The 19884-nt window shown below is 42.2% G+C and overlaps 1 protein-coding gene across 1 annotated transcript in view; it reads right to left on the bottom strand.

The window, feature by feature from the left end:
• Window positions 1-244: 244 nt before the first annotated feature.
• LOC144499693 (PC3-like endoprotease variant B) overlaps window positions 245-19884 on the bottom strand; it is a 532138-nt gene continuing 512498 nt past the window's right edge. The window contains exons 10-12 of the mRNA XM_078221972.1: window positions 19371-19543; window positions 17242-17469; window positions 245-349 (exon numbers count right to left, since the gene is read on the bottom strand). Coding sequence (XP_078078098.1) covers window positions 245-349; window positions 17242-17469; window positions 19371-19543 — 506 coding nt within the window. The remainder of the gene's footprint in view (window positions 350-17241; window positions 17470-19370; window positions 19544-19884) is intronic.

Genomic DNA, 19884 nt, shown 5'->3' with positions numbered 1-19884 from the left:
AAAGATGTGCAGATTAGGTGAACTGGTCATGCTAAAATTCTCCCTCAGTGTACCCGAACAGGCCGGAGTGTGGTGGCTCGGGGATTTTCACAATAACTTCATTGCAATGTTAATGTAAGCCTACTTGTGACTAATAAATAAACTTTACTTTAACTCTTCTGAATATACTGCCATATTACCATATTATAATACCATATTATATATGGTATTTTGGAATTTCAAAACTGTCTGTGTGTATCAATACTTACTTAGCCTGAAGGACCAATGCAATTATACCAGCTGCCATTGGAGCTGCGCTTGAAGTGCCCCTGAAGGTTTTGGTGCATTCATTGTCAAGTTCTGTTGTCACCTGTTGAAAACAAAGTAATTGCACATATTGTACCATTAACAAGGTTGGAGCTCCAATTAGTTCCCGCCCACATATTGCATCAATATTGAGCACAAAGAAGCTATAAAAACTCATAAGAGGTATTCATAAAAGCAAAACATGAAATATTATATTCACAGGTCCATACAAATTATGAGAATTGATGCAATGCTGCTTATTATGTGTGAAATATAACCTTATTCTGATCCTGATGTAAAGTAACAACAATGCTTAACCCTTTGTAGACAGTGCGAGAATCATAGCTTATATATTGGATTCAGACAATGTGAACACAGCAATATTGTGTTTTATGCTGTCGTAATTCTGGTTTAAAACAACATCATGAAATTGGGCAGGAACTGCTTCATTTCGAGTGATATTGGAAGTTTTCATGTCAGATTATGCAGACAAAATAGTTTGGGGATTTGTAGGTTTGGCAACACAGTGGGAAGCACCTTCCTTGAATTTATTTTAGTGCATAATTTCTGTGTTTAACATGTTGCATTATGAAAAGAAAACAAATCAAGCATAAACCAATTCTACATTAAAGTTTGTTCCTGAACCTCCTACGAAACAAACATAACTACGTCAAAGATAATAATTGATTGTAAAGTCATTTTCGACATCTTTAGAATATATCAAGGAACCCAAGTGTAACTAGAGTCAATGGGAAACAGGGGGAAACTCTCCACAGGTTGGTGTCATAGCTAACACAAAGGAAGATGGTTGTGGTTCTTGGAGGTAAATAATCTCAGTCCCAAAACATCACTGCTGGAGTTCCGTAGGGTAGTGTCCTAGGCTTAAGCATCTTCAGCTGCTTAATAAATGGCTTCGGGTCCATCATAAGGTCTGAAGTAGGGATGTTCACTGATGATTTCACAATGTTCAACACCATTCGCAACTCCCCAGATACTGAAGCAGTCTGAGCTTATGTGCAATAAGACCTCAATAACATTCAGGCTTGGGCTGAAAAGTGCCAAGTAACATTCATACCACACAAGTGCCAGGCAATGACCATCTCCAAAAAGAGAGAATCTAACAGTCTCCCCTTGAAATTGAATGACATTACCTTTGCTGAATCCCCCATTATCAAAATCCTGGGGGTTACCATTGACCAGAAACTGAACTAGACGAGCCATATAAACACATTGGTTCCAGGAGCATGTCAGCAGCCTGGGAATTCTGAGGTGACTTCTAATTCACCTCCTGACTCCCCAGAGCCTGCCCACAATCTACAAGGCACAATTCAGAAGTGTAATGGAATACTCCCCACTTGCCTGGATGAGTGCAGCTCCAACAATATTTGAGAAGCTTAACACCATCCAAGACAAAGCAACCTGGTTGATTCGCATCCCGTCCATCTTGTTAAATATTCACTCGTTCCACCACCAATGCACAGAGGCAGCAGTGTCTAACACCTACAAGATGCATTGCAGCAAATCATCAAGGCCCCTTTAACAGCACCTTCCAAATCTGTGACCTCTACCATCTAGAAGGACAAGAGCAGCAGACTCAAGGGAACACCGCCACCTGCAAGTTCCACATTCAGCCACACCATCTTGACTTGGAACTATATCACCGTTCTCTTGTTGCTGGGTCAAACTCCTGGACCTCCCTTCTTAACAGCACCATGGGTGTATTTATATAACATGGAGTGCAGTGGTTCAAGAAGGCGGTTTGCCACCACCTTCTCAAGTGCAATTAGGGATGGACAATAAATGCTGGCTGAGCCAGTGATGCACACATTCCATGAAAGAATAAATAATAAGGCATCTGATAAAAGCATGTACTTTATTCTTGAATAGTACTGAAGTACAATGTTTTTTATTTGTGTGAAAACAGTTTCAGCCGATACAAAAGTCCTTACTGAAGATCAAGTGTTGATTGATGATATTCAAACATAAAATTAGCAGTATTATGTGCTACTGTCAGTATGTAGTAATTCACGTGTTGAAAATCATACTGCTTCCCCATGCTGCATTTAATAGGCATTTTTAATTGTCCAAAACTGCCAGGAATTATCGGCCTGGAAGTTATATCAAGGATGGTTATGATGGGATGGCTGCACATTGTAGAGTAAAGGGTTACATTGGGAGCAACCTGTTGTTGATGTAACTACTGACGTAACTATGACGCAGTGTCACATGGCTAAGTTACAGAGATCTGGTGGGAAGCAGAGGTACAACTTCATGTAGATTACTGAGATGTACATAGATCTGTAAATAAACAAGAGTCTATGGTAGCATTCTTAGGGTAACAGGCAAACCCTAAAGTAACCCTATCTAGATTCTGAATGTAAGGAATGTCTGTCTAGAGTTCTACAGGACAACGTTCCGAGCAGACAGGGAGGTGTTGGTAGGTTAAAGGAACCATGGTGCACGAAAGCTGTGCGGGACCTAGTCGCGAAGAAAAGGAAAGCGTACAAAAGGTTCAGAGAGCTTGGCGAAGATAGGGATCTAGATGAGAATACGGCTTGTAGGAAGGGACTAAAGAAGGAAATTAGGAGAGCCAGAAGGGGTCACGAGAAGACCTTGGCAGGTAGGATTAAGGAGAATCCTAAGGCGTTCTATAAATATGTGAAAAGTAAAAGGATGAGATGTGAAGGAATAGGGCCTATATAAGGTGAAGGCAGGGAAGTCTGTACAGAACTAGTAGAAATGGCAGAGGTGCTTAATGAGTATTTTGCCTTGGTTTTCACAGAGGAAAAGGACCTGGGTGGATGTACTGCGGGCTTGCAGTGGACTGAAAAGATTGAGTATGTGGACTTTAACAAAGAGGTTGTGCTGGAATCTTTGAATGGCATCAAGATAGATGAGTCGCCGGGTCCGGATGGGATGTACCCCAGGTTACTGTGGGAGGCAAGGGAAGAAATTGCAGAGCCTCTGGCGATGATCTTTGCATCGTCAATGGAGACGGGAGAGGTGCTGGAGGATTGGAGGATTGCGGATGTGGTTCCTATTTTAAAAAAGGAGAATAGGGATAGCCCAGGAAATTACCGACCAGTGAGTCTAACCTCAGTGATTGGTAAGCTGAGGAGAAGATCCTGAGGGACAGGATTTATGAGCATTTAGAGAGGTTTAGTATGCTCAAGAATACTCAGCACGGCTTTGTCAAAGGCAGATCATGCCTTACGAGCCTGGTGGAGTTCTTTGAAAACGTGACTAAACACATTGACGAAGGGAAAGCGATAGATGTGGTTTATATGGATTTTAGCAAAGCGTTCGATAAGGTTTCTAGAAAAAGTGAGAGGGCATGGGATCCAAAGTGCTGCTGCCCTGTGGATCCAGAACTAGCTTGCCCAAAGGAGGCAGAGAGTGTGTATAGATGGGTCTTTTTCTAAATGGAGGTCGGTTACCAGTGTTGTGCCCCAGGGATCTGTTCTGGGACCCTTGCTGTTTATCATTTTCATAAATGACCTGGATGAGAAAGTGGAGGGATGGGTTGGTAAGTTTGCCGACAACACGAAGGTTAGTGGGGTTGTGGATAGTCTGGAGGGATGTCAGAAGTTACAGAGGGACATAGATAGGATGCAAGACTGGGCGGAGAAGTGGCAGATGGACTTCAACCCAGATAAATGCGTAGTGGTCCATTTTGGCAGGTCAAATGGGATGAAGGAGTACAATATAAAGGGAAAGACTCTTAGTACTGTAGAGGATCAGAAAGACCTTGGAGTCCGGGACCATAGGACTCTGAAATCAGCCCCGCAGGTGGAGGAGGTGGTTAAGAAGGCGCATGGTGTGCTGGCCTTTATCAATCGAGGGATTGAGTTTCGGAGTCCGGGGATAATGATGCAGCTATATAAGACCCTCGTCAGACCCCACTTGGAGTACTGTGCTCAGTTCTGGTTGCCTCATTACAGGAAGGATGTGGAAAAAATTGAAAGGGTGCAGAGGAGATTTACTAGGATGTTGCCTGGATTGAGTGGCATGCCTTATGAGGATAGGCTGAGGGAGCTCAGTCTTTTCTCCTTGGAGAGACGTAGGATGAGAGGAGACCTAATAGACCTAATGAGAGGCATAGATCGGGTGGACTCTCAGAGGCTTTTTCCCAGGGTGGAAATGGCTGCTACGAGAGGACACAGATTTAAGGTGCTGGGGGGTAGGTACAGGGGAAATGTTAGGGGGAAGTTTTTCACACAGAGGGTGGTGGGCGAGTGGAATCGGCTGCTGTCAGTGGTGGTGGAGGCAAACTCAATGGGGACTTTTAAGAGACTCCTGGATGAGTACATGGGACTTAATAGGATGGAGGGTTATAGGTAGGTCTAGAAGGTATGGATATGTTCGGCACAACTTGTGGGGCCGAAGGGCCTGTTTGTGCTGTAGTTTTTCTATGTTCTATGTTCTAAGATGAAGCATGCTGTCAGTGGACAGTATAAAGACACAGAAAAACTCCAAAAGAAGACTGCTGATCTGAAAGACCTACCATTTCTTGGAAAAAGGTGAAGAAAAAAGATTGAAGATTGACCTGAGAATGGAGTATTCTGGGTGCAGCGGATGCAGGCTGACATACAGACCTGGAACCCCAACAGCAGTGAGTACAGATAACAATCTACGAGCTGAACTACTGAAATGCCAAAAGATCCAGAGCTCAGAACAAACATAGAGTCTATTTCCATTGCCACTCCCAGAACTTTTGCAAAGTGCTGAGAGCTCATAACAAAGATACAGAAATTATTGAACACAGGTAAACTTTACAGAACCAGGAGTCATCATTATTGAGCATGCTTGCAGTTGAAGCTGATTTACAAGATTGATGAAATTGCTGATGAGCAGTCTCATAATACATTCAAAAAGGGATTTCCACCCTATTTTCAGGCTTAGACAAGCTGAAGACAGAATATCATCTAACACTGTGGGTGGATGATGAACCTAAATGTCTCTTTACAGTGAGGAAGATGCTTCACCTACTCTTGGACCAAGTCAATCGTGAAATTGAACATGTGTTACAACAAGGAGTCATGTCTCCAGTAACTATACCGACAAAGTGGTGTTCTGGAATGGTCAGAGTACCAAAGTCTATTGGTTCAGTTGGAATCTGCATGGACTTGACTCCATTAAACAAGTCTGTGGAGCACACAAGATTCACAAAAGAGCATCAGTGAATGAAAGTCTCACCAAATTAGCAAAAAGCACCCTCTTCACAAAATTAAATGTAAATAGGGGCTTGTGGCTGTTGCATCTGGATAAAGAATCCAGATTGTTAACTTCCTTACTCGTCCGGTTTGGTGGCTATTGTTTTAGCAGGTTACCAATCAAAATTGTTTCTGCACTAGAGATATTCCAAAGAAAGAATGATGTCCCAGATCCTGGAAAATACGCAAGGAGTAATGTGGATGACATACTCATATATGCTTCATTGAGGGAAGATGATGACCTCTGAGAGAGACCAGGCCTCACAAGAAGCAGGTTTCACATTAAATCCAAATGTGCATTTGCAAAGCCTATGATAAAATGTTTAGGGCACATTGTACTTCAGCAATTACTGCTGACCCATAGAAAACCAAAGTCCTCACAGCCTACAAACCTCACAGAATCACAAAGGTTCCTTGGGATGGTCAATCACTTATGATGGGCAGCATGGTGGCACAGTGGTTAGCACTGCTGCTCACAGTGCCAGGGACCCAGGTTCGATTCCCAGCTTGGATCACTGTCTGTGTGGAGTTTGCACACTCTCCCCATGTCTGTGTGGGTTTCCTCTGGGTGCTCCGGTTTCTTCCAACAGTCCAAAGATGTGCAGGTTAGGTGAATTGCTCATGCTAAATTCTCCCTCAGTATACCCGAACAGGCGCTGGAGTGTGGCGACTAGGGAATTTTCATAGTACCTTCATTGCAGTGTGAATGTAAGCCTTCTTGTGACTAATAAATAAACTTTAACAAGTTCCTACTGTTGGAGTAAAATCAAAATTAAAGGATACAAAATGGTTACCTGGCACAAAATGGACTCTGGGTAAAGACATTAAGATGTGCTGACTTGGGCACAGACATTGCACAGCAAGTTAAAACCTGTTAGTGTTTAAATTGCTGCAGAAAACAGATCAGACCTTAAGGCACCTTAACTTGAGATAAAGCAGAACCAAAACAATGAGTTTTAGTAACGAGATCAGTCGTTGATGGGGGACATAAATGCATAAATGTATTTACTCTATGCACAACGATATGATAACTGCCAATGTCCGTCCTTGTCTGTGTATAATGATGTGCTAACTGCTGATGTCCGTACTTGACGATTATTTGAAAGTGTATAAAGATGCTCAACTGCCATTGTAAAGTTGAGAAGGTGACTGCGCACACTGCGGAGAGCCCAGCGCTTCTCCCAAAGCTTTGTCCGATAAAACTGCATGTTGAATCTTTAAGTCTGACTCCGAGTGGTGATTTTCCCACTCCCAAACTTGGTAGAAATGAAGAAGGTGCTACGACAGTTTTTGGGACAAGGTTATCGGTAGTGCTGGACCATAAATCAGTAAAATGCTTTTGACAAGATCAAAAATCTCCTAATTTCACCAGAAATTCTAGTGCTCCATGATCCAGAATTGCCAACAATTGTAGCAGCAGTCACATCGTTTACATACTTGGTGCACTGCTGTTCTAATTTAAAATGGATGGACAAAGAAGACCAGTTTATTATGCCTTAAGATCTTGCATAGTGTACTGTCCTGACTATATTAGGGGTTGCAGGTTTTGCACAAAAAGAGAAAGGCGTGGTTTGCACACACATATTCAACAATAGATTTATTCTCGGAACTCCTGCTTGTACAGTGTAGAAACTGAAACTAAAATAGCAGCCTGTGAAACACTCGCATGATATCACCATCAAATCATGTGACTGGCTCTGAAAATAATCATGCAACATATATAACATCTCTCCTTTTTACTTCTGTGGTCATGACAACAAATCATCAGATCAATAATACTCTAAACACAGTACTATGCACCATTAATCATTGTATACAGCCAATAAGAAAGCTGAGCAGGAGGATGTCTATTCCTCTTTCGTTTTATACGATGTTCTGGAATTTGGCCGTCCTTGACCTTGGAAGCATTATTTGGAAGTTCAGTAGACACTTCTTCTTTTGGAACTTATTCTGCATTATTCTCAGGTGGTATAGTAGCATTGACAATTTATCAGGCAACTTAGATTCAACTAAGTCTTCCATAGTGACGTTCACAACGCTTGGCTTTGAAAATAGTTGGTATTTCTGCAGATGATTCTGAGAGATCATTTTTAGATGACAACAATTGGTCAACATGGCGTCGCCAAACCAATTAATCTTTGGTTTGAACCATATAGTAAATTGGACTGGTTTTTGCTAAAACTATGGCTGGTACCCATTTCACATTTGTGGCATAATTATATGCTAACACTTGATCTCCTCATTGAAATGAGCATTGTTTTACCCTCATGTCCCCTCTAGCAACTTGAGATTGTCGTTGACGGCTCTACTACCTGTGAAGTTTCTGGAAGTAATAACAAATCAAACATAGTTCTCAACTTTCTCTTTATGAGCAGTAATGCAGGTGAACTTTGGGTCGTCGCATGAGTAATAGAACCATAGAACCATAGAAAATTACAGCTCAGAAACAGGCCTTTTGGCCCTTCTTGTCTGTGCCGAACCATTTTATGCCTAGTCCCACTGACCTGCAGTTGGACCATATCCCTCCACACCCCTCTCATCCATGAACCCGTCCAAGTTTTTCTTAATTTTTCACCGCATTTACCACTTTATCCGGCAGCTCATTCCACACTCCCACCACTCTCTGCGTGAAGAAGCCCCCCCTAATATTCCCTTTAAACTTTTCTCCTTTCACCCTTAACCCATGCCCTCTGGTTTTCTTCTCCCCTAGCCTCAGCAGAAAAAGCCTGCTTGCATTCACTCTATCTATACCCATCAAAATCTTATACACCTCTGTCAAATCTCCCCTAATGTTTCTATAAGATGTCAAAAAGCTATTCACATGACGCGATAACTAACCTCGATCTTTTGAAGCCTTTAAAGAATGTTTGAAGGATTATACGAATCTTTCGGTGAATTCATTGGTTGATGGATAATAAGGTGCAAACTTTATATGCTGAATACCATTTACTTTGAGATAATCCTCAAACCATTGTGAAGTAAACTGTGAACCATTATCGCTAACAATCTGTTTTGATTAACCAAATCTTGCAATAATTTTGTCACGTTTTTCAATGGTTTGTTCAGTAGTTGTAGATCTCATGATAACAACTTCTGGTCACTTTGAGTGTGCGTCAATTATGACTAAGAACATGTAACCCTCAAACAAACCAGCAAAATCTGCATGCAATTGATGCCATAGCATCTTCTGTCACTCCCAAGGGTGTAAAGGACTAACAGTGGTGTGTTTCTTCTTTGAGCACAGGATTGACATTGTCCTACTTTTTCTTCAATCTGAGTATCCAGACCTGGCCAGTAAAAGTAATTATGTGCTAATTCCTTCATCCGGCCTATACCAGGATGTCTTTCATGTAATTGTGCAAGAATTCTTCCTTGCAGACGAGGAGGAATGATTCCCCAGAAAAGACATCCACCTTGGTCAGCCAACACAAGCTTTCTAGACAAATATGGTTTCAAATCAGGATGTGTACGATGAGTTTCAGTTATCATTCCTTTCAATACCAAATCCATCACCTTCCCCATCATGGGATCATTTCTATATGTCTCTGAGCTTGAGAAGCTGTCACTGGCTATTGGTCTACTAGCGAAAAATAAAGATTAGCAAAACTACGTGGTGGTATCCACTTGATAGGTAAAAGTAAGTGTGATAATGCATCAGCATTAGCATGGCACTCTGATGATGCTTTATATTGTAGGAGTGTGTAGAAAAGAACCAATGGCCATCTTTACAAATGGCTGGAAGCTAACAATGGTATGCCTTTATATGGCCCAAAAATAGTTAAGGGTCAATGATCAGTCAATAATGTGAGATGACAACCATATAGATAATATTGAAACCTTCTAGGGCCAGAAATTATACTCAATGCTTCTTCTGCTAGCTGAGCATAGTTAGTGCTAACTTCAGCACTAGTCAGAGTATGTGAAGCAAAACCTTTTGGTTGTTCTTCTTCCAAAGGCATAATATGTGAAATGACTTCCCCTTCTCCATAAAGTGAAGCATTGCAAGTAAGCAGTCATGGTAGCTTTGGATTAAAATGAACCAATACTTCAGATTTCTGCAAAGCATCTTTGACATCCAGAGCAGAAACTGAAATTAAAATAGCAGCCTGTGAAAGACCCTCATGACTTCACCATCAAATCACCTGACAGACTCTTACAGCAACCATGCAACTACTTAAATATATAACATGTGGAAACTGAGAAAAGGTGTGAAATCATTTAGAAAGAAGCATAAGCAGCCACATGAGCCACCACATGAGCCTGCGAGAAGTTCCTTGACTATGTCATGAGATTAAGGTTTAAAATTGAAACTGACCACAAATCTTTGGATACTCTTCTTAACCAAAAGGAAATTTCAAAAATGCCACCTAGAGTTCAATGCTTAATATTGAACTCCTGAGATACGTTTATGTTAGTGAATATGTTCAGGGGAAATACCAGACAATGACAGATGCATTATTAAGAATACCAGTGAAAGGAGTCAGACTGGAAGATTTAAATTTTATTTAGTAATTGTAAGCATATACTTCACTCATTACTGAACACTTACCAGCCACAGAAAAGAGAAGCTGAGAGATTAAACAATCACAACAGCAGCATGACGAACACATCCAAGTAAAAGAGCATTGCCAGACAGATTTATACTCTTAATAACCCAATACCTTGTCAATTCTTCAAACAAAGAAAATGTCTCACAACCATTGATGATTTCTTAGTTTTTAATGACGGACTATCATCCCCAAAAGACCATTCTCTAGAAAATCCATCAAGGTCACTTGGCAATAGTGAAATACTAAGTAAAGGTTCAGCAGTCAGCCTGGTGATCAGACATTAGTCAATCTATTGAAGAGGCACAGTGGTTAGCACTGCTGCCTCACAGCGCCAGGTAAATGGGTTCAATTCCGGCCTCGGGTCACTGTTTGTGTGGAGTTTGCACACTCTCCCTGTGTCTGCGTGGGTTTTCTCCGGGTGCTCCGTTTCCTTCCACAGTCCAAAGATGTGTGGGTTAGGTTGATTGGCCATGCTAAATTGCCCCTTAGTGTCAGGGGATTAGCGGGGTAAATATGTGGGGTTGTGGGGATGGGGTCAGGGTGGTGTCAGAGGACTTCAAAATACTCTGGGATTTAAAACACTAATGAAGAATATTAGAACAGAGTGGATTAGTTTAGGATAAGAATCACAGATTGGCTTATATATACTTTGCAGAGATGCTGTCTGCATAGAAACATATATCACCACAGTTAGATAATTTAAACTTCTATTTTTGAAAGTGTATTATTGAACAGGCATATATCTTGGCTAATGGCACAGGATTCTAAGGCATCATGGGAAATAAGCCAGTAAAGTGAACCACATTCTTTATAACAATATACTTATAGAAGCATACCCTTATCAGCATGAGTACCAGACACCTCAGTGAATGAGACATTCACCGAGCAAGGACAAGCTAGCGATTCCAGACAGCTAATGAATAGGCCGCATATTCTGCCAGATAAGAGTTTAGGCCAGGTAGCCATGGGAAAGTCAGGCAGAAACCACTAGAACTTATTGTTCCCATGCTGTCAAAGAATATCTGTGATTGGCCAAGGTATATGACATTTACTAATGATGACTGACTTGTAATAATAATGATTGGCTTATGATGAACCAGAAGGTGGGTAAAATGTCTTTCGGAAGTTATATAATTGTATTGCCACTGTGATGTAATTTGAGAGAAGAGTTGGACTGCCCAGCCCTTCTCTCCCATTGTGTGTTGGTCAATGAAGAAATGTCTTTCACCAGGATACTGTGTTGCAAGTCTTTGTATTAGCTTAAGTTAAGCTCAATACTTAGTCTCTGAAAAAGCCCCTACAGGTGGGATTGTTGCCGATACAGACTCGATGGGCCAAATGGGCTCCTTCTGCACTGTAGGGAATTTAGTCTACTGAATTAATCACAAATTGCATTTCGTGTGCTGGGAATAGCCAACAGCTGAACAAATCACTGACACTCTCCATTTTTCCTTTGAGGCTATGGGAGTGCCCAGGAATGGGCTTATTTAAGTTCAAAGATTGGGGGTTGATCTTACCAAAAATATTCTAATTGCCAAATGAGCATGAAAACAGGAAAGTTTCATACCTGTTTTAGATGAGAGAAAAAAATCAAATCTTATCACACTTCGAAAAAAAAAGAGGCAAAATGTAATTCTCACCAGCAGGGGGGAGTGGGCGGAGTCTATTCAGGCAGGGAAGCCAGCTGCTGACTGCTAGAGGGCACTATTATACATGCACCCTGAACTCCTAGTGCATTGTCAAGAGTACACAGTGCACTGGAAGATTGTCACTCCCCCCCACCCCCCCCCCCCCCCCCCCCGATCACAACCCCCCATCACCACCCCTAATTGTGCCGCCCTCAACCGCCGTCCCTCTGATCACCGCCCCCAATCGCGCCCTCCAGTAGATCGCCACCCAAAGTAATTGGGATAAGTTGACAAGATTATTTTGCTGATAAATCTTGCAAAAATACATGATGCTAATACAGTATTTCTCAGGTATTCTTAATGACAGTTTGAATACAGGTAAGTTTGTTCCAAAGTGAACAGGGTTGTTTCTGGGAATAAGTATTTCTTTTAAAAAAGTAAGATTGAATACAATGTAGGTCCCTGTGAACAAAAGTAACTTACATCAAAAATTACAATTAAAAATACGCTGGCAAACAGCATTGTTTCCTAAATAAGGTACACTCATTTTGAACTAGTGCACTGCAGGAAATTTGTATCCTTGGCTCTTTGGTCCGCGCATGGAGCCATTACAATGAACCAAAATGTATTTGGGTGTAGGAATCAATACATGCATGTAAAGATTGAGAATATTTTGACATAGTGTTATTACATGAGTAACACACATGCAATTAAGCTTCCACAATCGTTTGCACCAGTTATTTGTTTCCCACTCTGGTTATGCACATTTCAGTGTACAAATGTACAAGACATTTCACCCAGTGTTGTATTTCATCACTTTGGATCAAAGTTGTAATGATGTCAATGACAAATAAGTATGGACTACAATGAAAATAAGTAGTACTTTTTATTGATGCCTTGGACATTCAATGCAGTGGCTATCAGATATTCAGGTCACATGGGTCAATTTTTGATTGTATTTTCTACAAAAAGATCTGGGCAATTGATGTGTGTTTGGCACAAATAATACCAGACTCAAGACAAGTAGAAACTAACCTGCATAAACTGATATGCCGCTGAATGTGAGGAGTGGAATCAACACATAAAAACTCTTTAGGCAAAGGCATAATCAAGAAGGCAGCAAAGCAATACTTCACAAGAGAGGAGAGAAAAAAAACACCTATCCAACTCCAATAACCTAACAAAAATACATTTTCCTATTCATTTCTGCACTGGAAGGTTATTTGAATGGTTCACTTTTGGTCCAGGGTTCAATGGGCTCCAATTAATTGAATCCGTGACTTAAGGCCCATTTGTTTATGACTAACAGGCCATATTAATATTCACAACACTTTACTTTCAAAAGGCACCAGGTTTGTCAGAGGTATATGCAAATTTATATTTCAGAAATGGAGAAATTAACAACTACAAAACACAGATTAAATTGAAGTAGCATTCTGATATCCTACTTCAGCTGTCTTTCAAAATTTGACAAACTCAGATCAATTCTACCTGCCTATGGTGACCTTTACACCATGTTGTTTCTGTATTCCTCTATCACATTAATAGAGAAAGCTATTGATTCACAGTATTTAACACAGTGTCGTGAAATAATGATGCAATACTCTGCAAGCCCAACTGTGTTTACAAGCTCGTTGTACCAATTTTTGATCCTGAGTGTAGCGTTTGGAGATAATAGGGCCAATTTTACAGTCAACTCCAAAGACACTACACTTTTTCAACACCCTACATGCTACTGCACCATTAATGTGACTGCCTATTCCATTGAGTTCTTTAGATCCTTAATTTTTCAATTTGTAGCATGGTCCCTGCCTGTACTTTTTTCCGAGGTGTCGTGTGTGGTGCATGTATGGAAATATACAGAATATATATAAATATATATTAGTACATTGGGGTTTGGACTGCCCCTTGAAGAGCATGAGTCAAGTACCCCTGGGCTATTAGCTCTACCCAGTGTAGGATCCTATTGAGCAGTCTTAGATCTGACTGTGAATGAATGCACGCTTTCAATAAACAGCTCCCAGTATTGAAATATTTAAGCCCACCTTGTGATTCTTTATGCCCCTTAGTCCAGAGAGACATACATAATATAGTGGACATTAGACTGACGCTGAATTGGAAATGTAGAATTTCTTAAAGAGAAACAGCATATTTTGTTGGAGGTTGAGGTAAAGGTCAAATGATGAGAAGAAATGTGAGAACTGTTCCTTTCAAGGAAATGAATGTCTTGTTGCAGGAAGTAGCCCTGAATAAATTGGCAATCTTAGAGTAGAGGGACAGCCTCTAAATAGTACCCTGTAAACCGAGCATCGCAGGAGGTGGCCAATTGTGCTGGTGCTTTCTCTTCAGTTCATTTTTAATGGGAGAAAATAATAAAAGCAGTCCCCAATCTGGAGAAGTGTTTCAAGAGTACCAAGGCAGTGAACATGTAACTATTCATAAAACGATTTCTGCACTATAGATGCCCACAGAAGACAGAAGCTATTGTACCCAATCTGAAGTCTGCAAATCATAGGCCTTACCTGCGCGTTTTCACATTCCTGAATTTCTCAAGATGCACCCACAAATTGATGGCTGTCAAAGGAATAGATTTTTCCTACTCTACGATGCCACAATGGCTGAAGCATCAATTCATCCGGTAACTGCTGGAATTATGTGCATTCTCTATTCACTCTTTCACATAGATGCAATACAGACATTTGCTAGGTTACATCTTCAGGCTCAACAGGGAAGGGTTTACATTGCTATCTGTAAATCTACACGAGTGGCAGTATGAAATATCTGTGATCCCCTCGCCTGATGTAAGCAAAATACCCAGCAAGTAATTGAGCTAGGGGAGTATAAAGGCAGTGGGTGAGAAAGAGCTTGCTGAAACTGTAATGACTTCAACAAGGTCCATGAGGTCGGCCTCTTGGAGTATGAGCTCCCTGATTGAGCTCATAATTGCCTGCCCAATCAGGGAACCTCATCTGTATATAAATATAGGAATGTCAGGTCTTCTGGCATTCCAGATTCTGACTTTGTACCTGAAGCACTCGTAGGAGTGGAATTGAGTTTGTAAATAAAGGGAGTCTGGTGAAGAGACACCGGCCTCTGAGGAGTTATTTCAGAAATGACGTCAGCTCCACAAAGCAATGCTTCAAGTCAAATTCCTCTTCTCTTCTAACACTCAGTTATCTGCCCCTTTGCTGCAAAATGCTATAGTGGCCTTGTTATTCTGTATAAAGCCATCGACTACACTCCCTAATCAAACACAAATGACTTTTCTCCTTGTGAGGGTGAGTCTCTCAGGATGTGGAAGCTGGCACCAGGAAGGAGTAGGGTTAAGCTTTATCACAACAGCACCCTTCCAGGAGCTCCAAAGCTCCGGTAGTCAGGAAGGAACACTGGGTGAAGCACTAAGGAGCAGTGAACTGGGAGCAAGTGGAGTACCAGCAGAAGAGCAGCAACCAGAGGAAGTAGGGTCAGGATCAGAGAAACAGCTGATGAGCCATGCCTCAGAAAGGCTGTATTCTGAGCTGCACTTATTCATTAGCTGAAGCTCATCAGGCAATTTTCTGGGATCTCGGCATAAAATGGCAAAAAACATACACTAATTCTTCTCTGATAGGGAAAAGAGTGTTGGAAATCTGCAGGGGACAACACAAAGATGGCAACTTCAAGGGATCTTGCTGCAGAGCTCCCAAGGATAGAACACAAAAGTACAAATTAACTTGTTCTTCATTCATTATTGGGATCTTGAGTTGGTTTGCAGGTGTTGGTTTGTTGTTGTTTTCTTTTCCAATTTTAATCTGTTAAATATCCCAGTTTCATTAATTTTCCTCTGCACTGTTATCATATTATCACAACATTGTTCTTGTTTATACTGATCTTCAGTTCTACCTAATGGCTAAATCTCCAATACTCATGTTTGGCTGACTGACCAAGTCAACTATTATCTACTCATCCTCAATGGTTTAATTTTTTATCTAATGTTGTAAGTACAGTATCTATACTTATCCATTGAAAATCTATGTTGTCACTCATAAACTATCTGTACTTAGTCTGTTGATATTACTCAAAATTGGTTTGTGTAATTGGGTGGCACGGTAGCGCAGTGGTTAGCACTGCTGCTTCACAGCTCCAGGGTCCCGGGTTCGATTCCCGGCTCGGGTCACTGTGTGGAGTTTGCACATTCTCCTTGTGTCTGCGTGGGTTTCCTCCGGGTGCTCCGGTTTCCTCCCACAGTCCAAAGATGTGCGGGTTAGGTTGATTGGCCAGGTTAAAAATTGCCCCTTAGAATCCTAAGATGCGTAGGTTAGAGGGATTAGCGGGTAAATATGTGGGGGTAGGTCCTGGGTGGGATTGTGGTCGGTGCAGACTCGATGGGCCGAATGGCCTCCTTCTGCACTGTAGGTTTCTATGATTTCATCTATGATACTGTTGATGAAGAACTTGCATTTATACAGCACCTTTCAGGTCCTGAGGGTATCTCAAAGTACTTCACACTCAATTAGCCACCTTTGCAGTGTAGAATATCCAGATAGTTTGGATAATTTCTGTTGGCTGATGGATAAATGCTGGCAAGGACACAAGGAAAAAGCTCCTGCTCTTTCTTGTTGAGAGGGCAGAAGGAACTTCTGTTAATGCCACATCCAAAGAATAGCACCTTCAACAGTCCCTCAGTACTGCACTGTATTATCAGTATATCAAAGGTGAGAGTACTACCGCCTAAGGTTGACATCCAAGCATACATAAGTTACCTGGCAACATCCTCCTAACCCAGATGGGAAATATAACTGGGATTTTTAATCTACTGGTGTGTGACATGTTCTTTTTCAGTTCTCTGCCAGAAGGCAGTTCAGACCTTCGGTGCCACAACCTCTGCCTCTGTTAGGGCAAAGAGACAGGTCTCAAATGTATCCCAGCTGGAATGGGGATCAAACCCCAAGCTGTTGGCACTAACTGATCCACACTGGGGATCCAGTCAACTGCGCCAAACATCCCACACCACCCCAAGGAGTCTGGGTTTCTGGGGCAACATACATTTCTACATGCAAGTTTTAGCCTGGAGCTATGGATAGTGATGGAAAAGGCTCCAATTTTTCTCCACCACACAGTGGGCCTGAAATCTCTCCCACTTTTACCACCGGCTATTGGCATACGTTAGAAGGATCTGCAGGTTGACACTCAACCTACTTGGCTGCATTATGAACACGCCTTCCTTGGCCTGGAGTGGGACTTGAACCTGGAGCTCCTCTGGCTCAGCAGCAGGGACATGGCTTACTGCACAACAAAATCTCCAGTATTATATCTACCAAAGTGATAAATTTGGAAATTTCAAATTACTACACAAAGAAGTCTCATCACACAAACTACCTTTTCCTGCAATGCAGTAGTTAACTGTTAAAAAAACACTAGATAACTAAAATACTTTTAGTACATGAGACTTACCGGGGCCAGTCGGAAACAAAAGTGTTTTGAGAAATAGATTGCCACTTTACAGTCTTCTAACACTGCAGTAATTATAATCCACTTCTATTTAATATTTCAGAATTCCATTTTTACAACATTAGACTGACTCACCAAGCTTTGTTCCTCTGCCCATGGTGAGGCACTCGTTCCTCCTGTAGGAATTACTGCCATAACTGCTGGACAAGCCTCTGCGTAGAAGGTGCTGAGGCCAAAGTTACTGACAGCTCCAACTGCCACAGTAAAAATACTGTTCACATATCCGTCAGCCCCACAGTGATCCTTAAACAGACCACCATTTCCTGAGGCCCAGATAAAAATGCTTCCTTTCCCATTGCGACCCTGTAAAAGAAAAAGAGAAAGAAGTTCTTCTCCGAAGCAAAATGTACTGTTATTAATAGATTCAACAGTTGCCAGAAGATGTCTTTGCGAACAAAACTGAAATGATAACATCTTTCATGCTCACACTTTCCTGCACACACAGATTTCAAAATGATTTTTTAATTCATTTATGGCAAGGTCAGTAACTATATGTTACCGACACAATTGCCCTTGAGGAAGTGGCAGCAAGGGGGGACTGAAGGCAGTGGTAAGGAGCCTTGCAGTCCTTGTGTTGGACTGTGCTGTTAGAGAGGGAGTTCCAGGGTTTTCTGACCCAGTGACAATGAAGGAACTCCAAAATCTTTCCAAGTCAGAATAGTGTGAGAGGTTGCAGGTGGTGGTGTTCCCATGTATCCGCTATTCCCATGTAACCCTTGTCTAGCTGGTTTGTGAAGTGAAGTCAACGAACCTTGAATGAATTGTAGCTTTGCATTTAGTAATTAGTACGGAGCATTGGAGAATGTGAAGAGGAGGTGTTTATATTCTCCTTCATTGGAGATGATCATTGCCTGGCACTTGTATGGGATGAATGTTACTTGCCACTTAATCAGCCCAAGACTGAATGTTGTCCAGGTCTTGCTGCAGTGAGTTACGGACTGCTTCATTATCTGAGGAGTTGCGAACGGTACGGAACATTGTGCAATTATCAGCTTGGGCATTGGGGGTTGAAATCATAGAAACCCTACAGTACAGAAAAAGGCCATTTGGCCCATTGAGTCTGCACCGACCACAATCCCACCCAGGCCCTACCCCCATATCCCTACAGATTCACCCACTAATCCCTCTAACCTACGCATCTCAGGACACTAAGTGCAATTTTTAGCATGGCCAATCAACCTAACCCGCACATCTTTGGACTGTGGGAGGAAACCGGAGCACCCGGAGGAAACCCACGCAGACACGAGGGGAATGTGCAAACTCCACACAGACAGTGACCCAAGCCGGGAATCGAACCCAGGTCCCTGGAGCTGTGAAGCAGCAGTGCTAACCACTGGGCTACCGTGCCGCCCAAGGTTACGGTGGGGAGGATCGGAGTTCAGGGGGGAAAGTGGTGATCGGATGGCGTGGGTGGGGTCTGGTGGGTGAGAGTTGGGTCAGGTTCGGTATTGTGCTGGGGGTGTCTGGCCAGGTCAGAGGGGTCAGAAGGAGGGACCAGCTAGGTCGAGGGGGGGGTGGGGAGGGGATGGAGTGGGGGGGATGAGTCAGGCGGTTGGCTCAGTGATGAGAGTCAGGCCTGCGATTTGGGGGAAGTCCCATGGAGGATCAGGGGGTGGGTAATACCATGGGAGAGTGGTTAGTCGAGGGGTTGGGATAGACCCCTCGGGGGTGGGGCGATATGGAGGTATTCGTCTGGAGATCAGTTGGGATATTTAGAGTAGTTACACAGAAGTTAAAAATAATTATATTTCTTCTAACTCTTTCTGCGTAACTATGAGGGGGATTTTACATCATGTGTGTCACGAGGATAAACGGTGACACAGAGGTCTAATCCCACAATAGTTGAGAAACAAGATTCTTGCCGGCAGGATCCTGTTTCCTGATTTTTCCAGCCCTTTACCGGGGATGTCATTTCCATTCATTTTCCTACATTAGCATGTTATTAAGGTTTCCCAGCCACATGATCCCCCAGACTAAATATTCATACATGGCCAATGGCCAAAATCATCCAACACCAAAATCTTCTCCTGTTCCAAACTACTTAATTGCAGATTTACACCAGATTCGGGACTCTTGCATCATTCCTCTCTCCATCGTGGCAGAATTTCAGGCCAACTTATCTTTATAACTGACATTACTCACTCTACTGTGGATCAATTATTTAAAACTAGCCCATCTGTAATATCTACTTGTAAATCTTTTACCTTCTCTGCTCCATTCTGTAGTGCCCTGACCGTCAGTGACCTCGGCCCATCGAGTTTCTTCCCATTGTCTTTGGGGCCCCAGCAGCAGCAGTAGATGTCGATATAATTGTTGTTGTAGGTGAGAGAGGCAGCTTCTAAGGCATCAGTCACTTTCCCATCCAAGACACGAATGCCTGAAACAGAAACACGATCCTTGCATTTATGTTGAAATGTCGGAAGAATGTTTCATTTCACACAACAAATTTCTTTTGAAGTGCCATCACTGTTGCATGGTAAATGCAGTGATTATCTGAAACAATGATACTCTGCAACCGATAGCAGCAGTTATGATGGCAGCAAGCTGAGCTTGTTTGGTGGCAATGAACTAGGATGAGAGCAGTCTGAGCTTCCATAGTAACCTAGCACTACAAAAACATGTGCTTCTACTATAGCTTCAAGGCTTCTATTTCTGCCGCAATGGGCTACCTGATCCCACAACCTTTGCAAAGTTTATCTGGATGAAGTTCTGGCCCCG

Source organism: Mustelus asterias, chromosome 10 (genome assembly GCF_964213995.1).
Source record: "Mustelus asterias chromosome 10, sMusAst1.hap1.1, whole genome shotgun sequence".
Classification (NCBI taxonomy): Eukaryota; Metazoa; Chordata; class Chondrichthyes; order Carcharhiniformes; family Triakidae; genus Mustelus; species Mustelus asterias.
The sequence above is the reverse complement of the archived record's forward strand: the minus strand, read 5'-3'. Positions and strand labels throughout refer to the sequence as shown.